Source organism: Phycodurus eques, chromosome 1 (genome assembly GCF_024500275.1).
Source record: "Phycodurus eques isolate BA_2022a chromosome 1, UOR_Pequ_1.1, whole genome shotgun sequence".
NCBI classification, from domain to species: domain Eukaryota; kingdom Metazoa; phylum Chordata; class Actinopteri; order Syngnathiformes; family Syngnathidae; genus Phycodurus; species Phycodurus eques.
Window position 1 is genome coordinate 32,585,633 of NC_084525.1, and position 14,003 is coordinate 32,599,635.

General features: G+C 40.0%; 2 protein-coding genes and 1 long non-coding RNA gene across 4 annotated transcripts in view; 1 reads left to right on the forward strand and 2 right to left on the reverse strand.

Annotated features, from left to right (window-relative positions):
* Positions 1-558: 558 nt before the first annotated feature.
* Positions 559-2,598, reverse strand: fam43b (family with sequence similarity 43 member B). Its single transcript, XM_061702249.1, has one exon. It carries the CDS (start codon positions 2,313-2,315, stop codon positions 1,326-1,328), a length of 990 nt encoding a protein of 329 aa, XP_061558233.1. The 5' UTR covers positions 2,316-2,598; the 3' UTR covers positions 559-1,325.
* A 5,031-nt stretch (positions 2,599-7,629) lies between these two features.
* On the reverse strand, positions 7,630-8,380 carry LOC133409079 (uncharacterized). Its single transcript, XR_009769361.1, has 3 exons — positions 8,298-8,380; positions 8,094-8,203; positions 7,630-7,847 (listed from the first exon to the last, which is right to left on the reverse strand). It is a non-coding gene; the product is annotated as an uncharacterized LOC133409079 (long non-coding RNA).
* Positions 8,381-8,489: 109 nt separating this feature from the next.
* mul1b (mitochondrial E3 ubiquitin protein ligase 1b) overlaps positions 8,490-14,003 on the forward strand; it is a 7,755-nt gene continuing 2,241 nt past the window's right edge. The window contains exons 1-3 of one of the 2 annotated variants that reach the window (XM_061702464.1): positions 8,490-8,553; positions 13,031-13,148; positions 13,245-13,332. In XM_061702464.1, coding sequence (XP_061558448.1) covers positions 13,035-13,148; positions 13,245-13,332 — 202 coding nt within the window. In that variant the 5' untranslated portion in view covers positions 8,490-8,553; positions 13,031-13,034. Of the gene's footprint in view, positions 8,615-13,030; positions 13,149-13,244; positions 13,333-14,003 lie in introns of both variants that reach the window. The other variant, XM_061702383.1, reaches the window with a different exon arrangement.

Genomic DNA, 14,003 nt, shown 5'->3' on the forward strand with positions numbered 1-14,003 from the left:
ACCCAAAGTACGTGTCATTCCGACATCGCAACTATGGCTTGTCATAATGCTAGCTACTGTATTGTTACCGAGCAATGCAATTTTGCTGAACTGGTACGTGCCGCGCATGACCGCGTCTGTGTAACACTTATGCTATCGGTTCAAAGTTATATTTTTGGGGTAAAGCACAATCAAGTAAGAATTAATAAAGAAAAGTAAAATAGAGGCATTAGATGAGGCTGTAGAGGGATACATTTTCAAAAGCTCCTTGAAATGCTCTGTCATCAATAAAATAGCTGATGTTAGGGGTAAAAACTGATGATGGGTGAGTCACTGTCCTGATTTTGGAGCCGTCCGTGTTGTCAGACCCTGACAGCCTAACTGCTGTGGCAGGTTCTTTATGTTCTCTCTCTGCACAATTCAATCTGCTGATTAATTGGCTCCCTCAGCATGAGTGGCCTGGAAGCCGGCAGGGGCCAGCGGGAAACCATCAAACTACATTCAATAGGGCTGACTTTCAATTTGTCCCTGAAGTGTTAGATTGACGCATATTCCAATCTGAAACATGTAACTGGAGAATTGCATTTGACAGACGTTTTTATTCATCATGTTTTGAAAATAAATATTCTAAAAGCTTTATTTCATACAGCACAATGCTATCAATCTTTAAGGAATTAATCAAGAGGGAAGTAAATAAACTTGTGACAGCACAATCATGACAGAGATTGGTGTCAAAATGCACAACATAAATTAGACTTTTTTGTATGTTTTTATCCCTGCTCACACATTTATCACAGTGTTCTCGTTGAAGGTGTCACATGATTAAAGACAAAAGCTCAACGCGAAAGGTTACAATTGACACGTCATGCATAAAGGACGATAACAAATGGCAGTAATTAAAACGTCCCATTAATGGCTTGCATCCTAATCCATCACCTCCCTCATTAATAAATCGGTAATAAATTTCTGCAATATGAACACCAGTGAGGATTGTTACATTAGAAATACTCCACAAACATACAAACGCACTGCTTTAAAAAAGCAAAGATAAAGGACTGTTTAGTCATTAAAGCACGACCATACGTCAACTTATGGTGTCTAAAAGCAACGTTCGCCATTGTGCTCATGAGGGTGTGCATCAGCAACTCTCCTTGTAAACATTCCCGACTCGCTACAGTCAATCTGGTGCACCAGCGTCATAGCCATCTGGCCAGAACACAAAGTGCCGCCGCAGAAGACCAGCCAGCCAACAGACGCTGGTGAATCAATTTCAAAGAGGTGAAAGGATAGGGTATTAGGTGAAGGGCTGAGAAAAAAAAAAAGTCCCATTTGTTTTTTGTTCACAGTTACACCAGCGAGGTTATAAATGTGAACGTGTGGTTATTGCTCTCACTGACAAAGTTGATTTGGCACTGCTCCAGTCGAGCAATATCCCCAAGGTCCAACTGGGACAGTAACTGAGTCGGGTCTGTGTTTGTCGTTAAAACCTTTTGCTTCCTTTTGGGCACCATCTCCGAGGGTTGCTCCACTCCTGCCTTCTCATTGTCGCTGTTGTCGTCATCTTCCTCTTCCTCCGTGATGGAGCAGAGACGGGTAGCGCTCCCAGGGGTGTTGGCGGGTGACCTGTAGTGGCACTGCCCATTCAGAAGCCTCCTCAGGGGCATCAGGGGAACCGCCTCCTCCCCCAACAGCTGCTGCTGACAGTGCCGGAAGTCACTCTGCCGCTTCAGACGTTTAAACTCACTGAATGCAGAGGTGACATGCAGATAGAAGCTCTGCGTGATGGCTTGGGCTTTCTCTGGCTTGTTCACTAAGACGGCGTGGCAACGAAGGACGATAGCCATATTCTTAATCTGGTGCCTGTAGATCCAGGCCAGGATCTTGGGCCGACACGGGTCCGCTGTACAGTAGGTGATCCTGCTCAGAGAGTAAAGATGAATGGGACTTTTATTCCCAGATTTGTCAGCACTCATGCGGATGCCTTGCGGTCCCACAGTCAACCTCATTTTGACGTTCTGCTCCCCGTAGTTGCTTTTTGCCCAGATCTTGGCCACAGCTTCCTGGGTGCATCCTTCCCCCTTTGCTGTGATGGTGACCACACTTCCTAGGTAGCGCACATTGTAAACAGGCTCCTCTCTGTTTAGTTCCACCTTTTGTCGTTTGGTATGAAAGATGCTTCCCACCCAATCGAAGGGACAGTCAGGCAGCAGGTCAGGACAGGAGCGCATCAAAGAGGAGAGGATGGCGTGATAGGTCAGTCCAGTGCCCAGACTCTTTGCTTTCATTTTGTTCTCATCCTCCACCAGAACAAACTTATTCCTCCTCCAGGGTAGCATGGTGTGACAGCAGGAGAGGCTCCTGTGCCTCTAGATTGCCTCTTTTAAATTCAGGCTAGAAAGCTTTAAGTTCTGTGTCGCTGACAAAGAGAGGGTAGAAAGAGAAGCTGCTTTGTCAAGCATAGAAGAGCGACTGAGAGCATCGAGGCTCAGTCAGTCTGCTTGCCTGCTCGCTCCTCCTTCCCCTCGCCTCCTCTTTCGTCTTTCTCCTCCGCCGTTTGCATCATGATGCACTGAGCCGCGTGTTCAGAGCATGCACACCCCTCCCTGCCTCTTTGTTTGGCTTCCAAATGGTTCCCCTCTGAAGCATTACTGAGCTGTCCAGCTCTGCAATGAGGTATCGCTGTATTTATGATTCCTATAAAGCAGAGGCAGAGGATCCAACGCCCACGGTAAGTGTGATTGTTGGGGGGTGAAATGACTGCTCTGTGACTACTTCTGGATTCATCTTCATAAAACATGAAACATAATTTCTTGTTCGTGAGTGGAAAACATTTGCAAATAATCTTGTCACGTCACATATCTGTTAAAAACACACGATTTTGTTTGTTGTGCACAATGTTCATCATCTGGCAGATTTTCTCTCTACCTCTTAGTTCTACCAGTGACACATATGAGTGCCTTGCACAGACCAGGTAATAGCAGATTAGCAGTGAAGGAAATTAGTACAAAAGGTATCAGAGCGCGGACAATACACTGCTATATTTATTAGTATTTATCTTTGACATGAGCTACATTAAGCATCTTGGATCAGTATTACTCAAAAGCATTATCATTTTGTAAATATACATCCATCCATCCATCCATTTTCTGTACCTCTTATCCTCACTAGGGTCGCGAGCGTGCTGGAGTCTATCCCAGCTATCTTCGGGCAGGAGCCGGGGTACACCCTGAACTGGTCGCCAGCCAATCGCAGGCCACATAGAAACAAACAACCATTCGCACTCACAATCACACCTACGGGAAATTTAGAGTCTCCAATTAACCTACATATACAACCCCAATTCAAATGAAGTTGGGACGTTGTGTTAAACATAAATAAAAACAGAATACAATGTTTGAAAATCATATTCAACCTATATTTAATTTAATACACTACAAAGACAAGATATTAAATGTTCAAACTGATAATTTTTATTTGTATTTTTTTTTGCTAATATTCACTCATTTTGAAATTGATGCCTGCAATGTGTTTTAAAATAGAAGAAGGTGGGAAAGAGGCATGGTTACCTCTCTGTTTTAACATCTTTCCTTTTCACAACACTCAATATGCATTTGGGATCGGTGGACACTAAATTTTGCAGTTTTGTCTGAGGAATTCTTTCCCATTTTTACTCGATTTACAACGTCAGTTGCTCAACAGTCTGGGGTCTCCATTGTCGTATTTTGTGCTTCATAATGCGCCACACGGCGAGAAAGTGGACAACTGGTTAGCACATCTGCCTCGCAGTTCTGAGGACCTGGGTTTAAATCCGGTCTCGCCTGTGTAAGAGTTTGCATGTTCTCCCCGTGCCTGCGTGGCTTTTCTCCGTGTACTCCGGTTGCCTCCCACATCCCAAAAACATGCATGGTAGGTTAATTGAAGACTCTAAATTGCCCGTAGGTGTGAATGGTTGTATATAGGTTTCTATGTGCCCTGCAATTGGCTGGCAACCAGGGTGTAGGGATAGTCTCCCGCACATCCACAAACCGAGTGACGGTAAGTGGGACGGAAAATGTATATTATTATTCAACAATTATTTGTGTCAATTTAAAAAATATATATATACACTGGCAACTTGGGGATATGGCGTCGCTGTACCACACAAGATAGATGAAAATGGGAGGAATTTGTTTATACATGTTTATTTTACAATATAATTATACTCTCTAATTAAAACAAACTTGAACATTAAATATGTAATAACTGCCCAAAACCACCACTAAGTACCAATGTGAGTAGCATGTTTATTAAAATGTTGAACTTGCTTTTAATCTTTCCACTGTCATGTGAAATTTCCTCTTTAATGCACTCATGGGCCCCCAGTCCTCATCACTGTTGGCTAATTGGTGGATCTTCTTTAAATATAACCTTACAAGCTCACTTAATCTCTAAATGTGGTACAGCATTTTCCTGGAGAAACCCAGTGATTGAGAGTCAGTTGTCCTGCAAACATCTGTCTCCTCATTAGATAATGAACAGAATGCGGTTGCACCAAAATTACTGGTTTCCTACTGTTGCTCATAATTCCTCTTCCCTCATAACAAACCTCTCCAAAAAAATGCCCCAGCTCTTTCTATGGGAAACTAGCATCTTTCATTTTGGAATGGATTTGTTTTCTTATCATCATCATTATCTCTCTCTCTCTCTTTCTCTCTCTCTCTCTTTTGCTCTCTCTCGCACTTTCTTGCTCTCTCGCTGCTGAGAGGCTCGCTCTCGCACTAACCATAAATCAGACTTCCCAGAGGTGGGGCACTCTCACAAGGGCCTTTTCATTGATTACATCACACTGTTGTGTGACTTAATGATGCTACCCTTGCTTGAAAGTAAGAGTAACAAACACAGATCCAGACTTGTCACAGAAATCTCATGGGAAAACACATTTTGGAAGTGGGTGTCTCATGCCACCTTGATTACAGTAAAAATGATGAAGCCTCCCAACTATACTCTATGAATTACGAGGAAATTATTGTTGCTCTTGCTCCACCACAAAATGTTTTCTTTATGAAAGACAGGTCTAAAATATTATCTACGGGGGACTGGTTCAGTGAGTTAGCTTTCTATCTGGTACCACTGAAAACTATTTCATAACCTTAGCAGTGGCGTTGTTTTATTTTGAAAAAAAAGAGGGGCACCATTACTTACATAGAGGCTACATACAAGGAAAACAAACCCCAATTCCAGTGAAGTTGGGAGTTGTCCATCCATCCATCCATTTTCTGAGCCGCTTCTCCTCACTAGGGTCGCGGGCGTGCTGGAGTCTGTCCCAGCTATCATCGGGCAGGAGGCGGGGTACCCCCTGAACTGGTTGCCAGCCAATCGCAGGGCACAGATAAACAAACAACAATTCGCGCACACATTCACACTTACGGGCAATTTAGAGTTTTCAGGCAACCTACCACGCATGGTTTTGGGATGTGGGAGGAAACCGGAGTACCCGGAGAAAACCCTCGCAGGCACGGGAGAACATGCAAACTCCACACAGGCGGGGCCGGGATTTGAACCCCGGTCCTCAGAACTGTGAGGCAGATGTGTTAACCAGTCGGTCACTGTGCCGCCTATTATTATTAATTATTATTATTATTAGCTTAGCTGTGTAGCACTGTGATGAATCATGAATCAGTAAGAGTACTACTGTACAGTGGTTTTCCTGTTATATCGTCCAAATAGGTGGTTCAGTCGTTGTTGCTGTTGTTTTTAATCAAAAGAGAATCTTTAGAAAAAATACATTACTAATAAACACAATGTGTTTGGATTCCTACGACTGTATTAAAGTTATGTTCAACTTTTGCTTAAATGTTTTTTGGGGGGCGGGGTTTGGTCAAGAGCACATACTGCACTGGTTATTTGATTTTAGTCAAAATCCCAGCTCCAAATCCATATATTTTAGTTTGAGTGAATACATATATCAAATTATTTTCTGTAATCTGTAAGAAGTTAATTTTCAACTGACTATTTCAATAATAGTTCCAGAAAAAAAAGCTTAGACAGATGCAACATTTTTTAAAATTTTTCGTTATACTGACTGTGAAAGTTCAATTTGCACTTTACTGGACACACACAAATCATAAACATGCAGCATGCAAGGAGATGCCACTGAGCCAAGTTTCAGAGGAGTTTGGTGTTCTGCTTAAGAGCATCTCAATAGTAGTCAGAATGTAGACTAGCATCTCTCCAACTACGTAGTTCAATTTTCCGTTTCTTTCGCCCACATTAAGATCTAATTGAATAAACATCGGTTTAGACCAGGGGTATCCAAACTTTTTCTTTTGAGGGTCGCATACAAAAAAATGTAAGGATACAAGGGCTATTTTGAAATTCTTCAAATTTTATGAAACCTGCTAAAACCATTTCATCAAACAATTATATATTATATATATTTCAATATATACATATATATATATATATATATATTGAAATACATACATATATATATATATATATATATATATATAAATGTTTTATTTTATTTAATTATTTATTTTTACTGCTACGAAACAGCTTTCTGTTAAAGCATTTAAGGTTTTGAGGTGACTCGTGGCCCTGTTTGCCACTGGAATGCAGCCATCCCTGTCCTGAGCAGATCTCCACATTCAGAACCAAAACAAGAGCAAGCCGTAGGAAACTGACAATTTTTAAACCAGTGTTTACTGGAGGATCACTAATATGATTTGTTTACAAATAAGACCTTGAGCTGGAGCACAGTGGAGCAAACCATTTTTTCTTCTGAAGGTGAATTATCTTTAGGGTTCTGAATAAAAGTAATTTAGATTTTAGTTTATTTGTTTTATTTATTTATTATTATTTTTGTATATCTAGAAAAGGTCTATGTAAAGCCTTTTTATTGCTATAATTCGCAGTATTGGTAGTAGTCGTTAGGGACTTCGCACCCATGGAGGATATGGGTGTCATAAACTCTGCATTTTTTCAACTTCCACACATTTCACACTGCCCCCACCTTTAAAAAAAATAAAATAAATAAAAATTAAAAAAAAGCTTTGCGCGCCATGTCAAATGTTATTTTCAGTATTTTCTGCGGGTCACTTAAAAATGGGCAGTGGGCCGCAAATGGCCCACCAACACACATTCAGGGCTTCCAACCCCGAGATCCTAAGAGGATTCCAAAACAAGGTGACTCGTGTGGAGAGCAATTGGCCCGCAGATGTTTTTGTGGTCAAAAAGTTCACACCTCTTCCTGTCTGAAGAATTCTCAAAGGTCTAATCATTCACATGTCAGGTTGATCATGTCACAATCATTCAGCCTGGAGAGATGCAAAAGCTTTGGATCAAACATAAAGGATGCTGTCTTTGCATCATCATAGTGGTGTTATTCATGAAACTGACTCTCTGCATCTTGTTTATATACAGTACACGTAACATGTGACATCTTATAGATGGATATATATTTGCCATTTTTACCACTGTAGAAATAGATACTGTATTTCCATTCCCTTTAAAATTCAATGTGGATGCTAAGAAATGCTGACAAGTGGTCAAGTATACCACAGTACAACACATCATAAAAGTCATACCAGTCCCCAAATACTACACGTTTGGTGCCTTGGGGCTGTGAGCAGCATAGGGAAGCCATGAAATCATTGCGGAATCATTGTCTTTGTATGACACATTACATTCACACTCCTTGTGGTTATGTTCATGTACCTCGTGTGTGTCTGTGCGTGTGTGTGTGTCTGTGCGTGTGTGTGTGTGCGTGTGTGTAAAACATGTTTACCTATCGCATTTGGCTGCAGAAGTGACTGCACAGTATCCTGGATGAAGGTCTTCAGAGTACACCGCCTGCTGTACTTGCCTTTTCCCTGTCTCAACATATCCTGTAAAAGAAATAATAAAAATAAAAATTAAAATTAACATTTCCATAGAGCTGGTGAAACCATGCATCGGCAACTTTTTGATGCCTTACGAATGTTTGCCTTTCAGCTCTCGGGTCATGAAGGCAGTTGTCGGACTGTCGTTAAGATAAATTCGATATTCGATATATCAATATTGCATGTGGTCTATGACTAGTTACAACATCGGACATCCAGTATAATCGAGAGCATCCAGTGCAAGATGTGTACCAGGTGTGCTGCTTTTATACAGCCTTCCACTTCATGGCAGGCCCTAATGCTGTAGATGGCATAGAAAGCATTTCGGTAACATGGAGAAAACCTGCTCCATGTAGCAACACCTGTGGAGGGAAAAAAATAATAATAATAAAAATTAAAATTAACATTTCCATAGAGCTGGTGAAACCATGCATCGGCAACTTTTTGATGCCTTACGAATGTTTGCCTTTCAGGCTCTCGGGTCATGAAGGCAGTTGTCGGACTGTCGTTAAGATAAATTCGTGAAATTCTTCCATGTTTTCTCATAAAAACTACAATTCCAATCCTGTGGAACGGACCAAACACAGTAATCTACGTCAGCCTGCCAACTTCCAGCCAATCATGGAGAGGGACGTCATCAATAGGCGAAGGACCCGGATCCAATCTTGAATGATGACCCGGACCACATCAGCAACATCGTCACTAGTTGAAGGTTTGTTGACAAAGCTTCTTTGATTGTAAGACACCGTGACCTCAATTTGGACGCGCATATGGTAATTATAATGGGTAATATTGAGAAATGTCTCAGCAACATTAACATATAAAACCGTTTGAAGCGTATTATCTAGTCGGATGAAGCGACGTTGGCAGAGAGCTAGCAAAAATGCTAGCAAGCCAAGTCAAGTCAAATGATTGTCGCTAAACGATAGCTTTCGTAAAAAAAAAAAACTACCGCTTCTTTTAAAGAGGATAAACGTTTTATCATTGTTTCGATTGACAGTAAAAGGTAAGGTCGTCTCTTCGTCGCCATATCACATTGCGCTGACGCAGCTTGGCTTATACTGCAATATTTTGAAACAAAATGAATCATCAAATTGTAAACATCGTGGCAAATGTTGGAATTGTATGGTCTGCGAAAATGTGCTTTAAATACAATCATAAATGTACTATGAGGGTCATATGGACAACAATTATGTATAAAACAACAGCAGTGGTTCGCAAAGTGTGGTGTGGTGCGGCCTCCCTTTAGTGATACATGAAAGAATCCAAATTAACGGTTCAAACTGCATGTTGCAGCGGTTTCAACTTTTTATTTATTTTTTTTAAATACAGTTTAGTACTTTTCTTAAGTACAATTCACTTGTATTGAACTCTTAAGTATAATACATTTGTATTTAATCATTTAGGAATATTTTTCTAACATTTATTTCGGTACAATTTTTATTTAACTTTGTGTAATACATTTAATTTGTATCAATAAGTGCGATATTTTATTTTCTATATTTAAATACAGTGTTAATAGTCCAACTGTGCATAGTACATACACTTTTTAGGAATAAAACCTGCAGCTCATTTTTGATGAACGCTTGAGCCGACTGTATTTTAATGTTGGTCATTATGGTGATTCTTATAATTTACGTATTTATTTTTTAGGTTGTATTGGGGTAAATGTATTAAGGGACTAATCTTAATTTGTGATTAAAACATCTAAGCGACGTGATTGGGCCAGTCAAGTGTCATTTACTGTACTATAAACCAACCCTGCTGTAATTGGCGGGTGAGTCGCCAATTACAGCAGATGGCTCGCTATCAGATTTACCCAGAAACCATAGCAACGTTAAGTTTTTAAAATGCTGTTTTATGAAAGTTAAATTCCATAAATAGTTGTTATAGTGTGAACGTAATGATCTTATGTCTGTTCCTGCACTGCTTATCGTTTATTTTATTTTTATTTTTTTTTAAATTTTAACTTGCACCATGTGTCAGAGGCATATCTTGGCAGATGAGTTCACTAGGATCAGCTAATGTCATAATAATTATTTTGGAGTTAGAACAATGCCTTCTTTAAGCTGTAGTGTTACGATTAAACTCTAGAGTTTGCTCCAGGATTAGATAACAGTAAAATGATCATAAATGATAAAATAGATGAGATGTAGATAGAATAACAGTCGAGAGTATATTCTCTTGCAATTATTTCATTAAATATTTTAAAAAAAAATAATAATAATAATAGGTGCTGGATGGAAAACTGCAGGCCTCTGTGTGTGTGTTTCTTTATTACTTTAAAGTGGAAGCTCACTGAAAACTCGTGAGCATGTTAGGATTTTTGAAATACCTGTCCATTTGGAGAATTTAATTTGGAGATTATTGGTAAACCCATGGCATATCCAGGAAGTAAACTTGGAAAATGAAAGCATTTCAAAAATATCTAATTTAACGAACACTACCTCTCTCTAATTTAAGGCATTTTTTCAATAATCATGTTGTTAACTACGTATTATCTATTAAGATGACTATGTAATGTAAACTCGGTGGCTATGGTGTTCCAAGAGTTCGGATATATATGCACGGTGTATGACTGGTTAGGTCCGCCTGTGTGGAGTTTGCATGTTCTCCCCGTGCCTGCGTGAGTTTTCTCCAGGGAATCCGGTTTCCTCCCACATCTCAAAAACATGCATGGTAGGTTAATTGACAACTCTAAATTGCCCATAGGTGTGAATGTGAGTGCGAATGGTTGTTTGTTTATATGTGCCCTGCGATTGGCTGGCGACCAGTTCAGGGTGCACACAGCCTCTCGCCCGAAGACAGCTGGGATAGGCTCCAGCACGCCTGTGACCCTTGTGAGGATAAAGTGGTACAGAAATTTTATATATATATATATATATATATATATATACACACACACACACACAGTGGGTACAGAAGGTATTCAGACCCCCTTAAATTTTTCACTCTTTGCTATGTTGCAGCCATTTGCTAAAATAATTGAAGTTAATTTTGTTCCTCATTAATGTACTATGGGGCGCTGTGTCCCGATATTGACAGAAAGAACTGAATTGTTGACATTTTTGCAGATTTATTATAAAAGAAAAACTGAAATATCACAAAGCCATAACTATTCAGACCCTTTGCTCAGTATTTAGTAGAAGCACCCTTTTCAACTAATCCAGCCATGAGTCTTTTTTTTTTTTTTTTTTTTTTTCCCGTTTTTCACGCCTGGATTTGGGGATCCTCTGCCATTCCTCCTTGCAGATCCTCTCCAGTTCTGTCAGGTTGGATGGTGAACGTTGGTGGGCAGCCATTTTCAGGTCTTTTCAGAGATGCTCAATTGCATTTAAATCAGGGCTCTGGCTGGGCCATTCAACAACATTCATGGAGTTGTTCTGAAGCCACTCCTTTGTTATTTTAGCTGTGTGCTTAGGGTCATTGTCTTGTTGGAAGGTGAACCTTTGGCCCAGTCTGAGGTCCTGAGCTCTCTGGAGAAGGTTTTCGTCCTTCGGCCTTGCCACAATTCTGTCTCTGAGCTCTTCAGGCAGTTCCTTTGACTTCATGATTCTCATTTGCTCTGACATGCACTGTGTGCTGTAAGGTCTTATATAGACAAACGTGTGGCTTTCCTAATCAAGTCCAATCAGTATAATCAAACACAGCTGAACTCCAAAATTTCAACAATTCCATATTTAAGGGGGTCTGAATACTTTCCGTACCCACTGTATATATGTGTGTCTGTGTGTATATATATTAGACTTTACACCGATTTTATCAGCCTGATTGGTATCTGCCGATAATTAGCATTTTATGATGATCGGCTAATGGGCTTTAATGTCATAATTCGCCGATCCGATCAATGACGTCATTGATTGGCTCCGCAAAAGACATTGAGTCCGCGTCGCCATCGTGCACAGTATGTTTGAATCCAAAAGCTAGTTTTTTATCCTTGTCGCGTGTCTTTTGACGTAGTACTGTAAATATCTGACAGCCAATAAAGTTATTAAAAAAAAAACATGTCAGCAGTGTTGGAGAGACAACAGGTAATGTAGACTACAAGACAAATTTGATCTTTCACGATTGCACTATGTCAGACTACTGCTATAAAATCGTGTATTCCGATACCACCACAACCAGTTTTTTACGGTCATTGGGCTTTATCTTATCAACTCAAATGCGACTGGATACATGCGTTATCGTGGTGACGACAAAAACATTGACTCGCGCCGACTGTATTATAAGGACAAAATGGGGGAAAACGTGTTGGTGGTCATCGGTGCTCAGGACAGGAGAGAACGTTCGTTTAAGGCTTGCTTGAGGTATGTTCACATACGTTTAATATGTAATATGCAAGCAGGTAACAAAAACGTTATGTAGCCTAGCAAGCTAGTGTTAGCACTAACGGTTGTACGTAAACAAGCCGCCGTTCTGTCGAATCATGCTCTAAAGTTACGGTGTGGGTGAAGTAATTTAATTACAGTAAGTTAGCACCCATAATTTTTGTCATGTTGTAATGTTGGTTTGACCTGACTGATTAGAATACACAATCTGACTAGAGCAGTGATTTCCAACCTTCATGGAGCCAAGTAACATATTTTACAGTTGAAAAATCTCACGGCACACCAACAAACAAAAATGTCACAAAGTGTGGATGCATTAATTACTGTATGTACTTCCTGCCAACTGATAGAAGACCATTCATTTGTTCTGTCTGTCACTATGCCTCACTGGCGTAAATAGATGAACAAAGATAAATTATTTATTGTAAGTATATTTTTTTCAGCAATTAAGTACACAAGTATACACAGTAAATGAACAGGTCATTTAAACAGACGCATTGCTCCATCTTGCGATCGGATCGGTGATCGGCCCCAAAAATCCTGATCGTGTAAAGCCTAGTGTATATATATATAAATGTTGGTCCGTGTAAAAGATATATATATATGAGAGAGAGAGAGAGAGAGATTCCATTCATGTCTGATAACCTATAATATACTTGAAAATACACTTATTTTTGTCCTCAGACCCTCCATTTCAATTACACATAGTGGAAGTCTAGATATGGTTTTAAATTCATAATAAACAGCAAAACCAATTAATTTTAAATTTGTCTTGTAGTTTGATCTTCAATAATCATGATATTAATCTGCAGTGTAGCCCATTATGACTCCACGGTGCGCTCCTTACCTCTGTCATGACAGCATCATGGACTGGAATCCCTCAGCTGTGCAGGTTGTCCTCTTGGCTACCAGCTCGGCCCTTACAGCCGTCTTCTACAATGTGTACAGGAACAGAGCAGCAACAGTGACCAAAATAAAGGTCTGCCACATTCAGAACACGCTCCCTCCCCCACAATGTCACAATAATGTGGGTGTATTACAGGTGACATACAATAGAAATCTCTCCTGTGCACAGGAAGCCAAGAAAGTTTCCATTGACCAGGATTTGAAAATTATCCTGTCAGAAACACCTGGTAGATGTTTCCCTTATGCAGTCATCGAGGGTGAGTAGACCAGTGATTTCCAACCACTATGCTGCGGTACATAAGTGCCGTGAGAGATTATCAGGTGTGCCATGGGAAATGATCCAATTTCACTTAATTGGTCCGAAAATTAATTATTTATTACAGGGCATCTTTGTTCATGGGCATAGTTGTACAGCCATTGAAACAATTCAATTCCCTTTTTAAGACGTGTTTCTGAGATGCTCTTGAAACGCATCATAAACCGTCTGCAAGCACACACAACCAGGATTATTCAGAGAGACAGCAGATGAGACGCATAATGGCTTTTGCAGAGCTGAAAAAATGTTCAGCAAAATGTCATGTAAGTTGAGTAAAACCGTTAAAACTTTAATGATCTATCTCATTTTTTACAAATGAATAGGTAACATAAATGAAATTAATTCGGCGTTATCAGTCAATCTGATTATTTACTCAGTTCATTGAGTAATCGGTTTGGACAGTGATTTGCAAAGTGTGGGTCACCATATAAGTTGAATCACCTAATTCATCTCTGTAATTATCAAGAAGCAATAATTAATCTGTGATTTATTGCAATATGTAAAGTCCGTGTTTTGAAAGACGTGCAAGTAAAATGTTCTCTGAGCGTTCAGAAAGCCCCTGAGACAAGGCTTCGTTTCTGTTTATTTTCGTTGACCATAACCTACGGCAAT

What these genes read in the sequence shown, in the direction of transcription:
- fam43b (XM_061702249.1), bottom strand. Translation starts at nt 2,315, where the DNA reads ATGCTACCCTGGAGGAGGAATAAGTTTGTTCTGGTGGAGGATGAGAAC.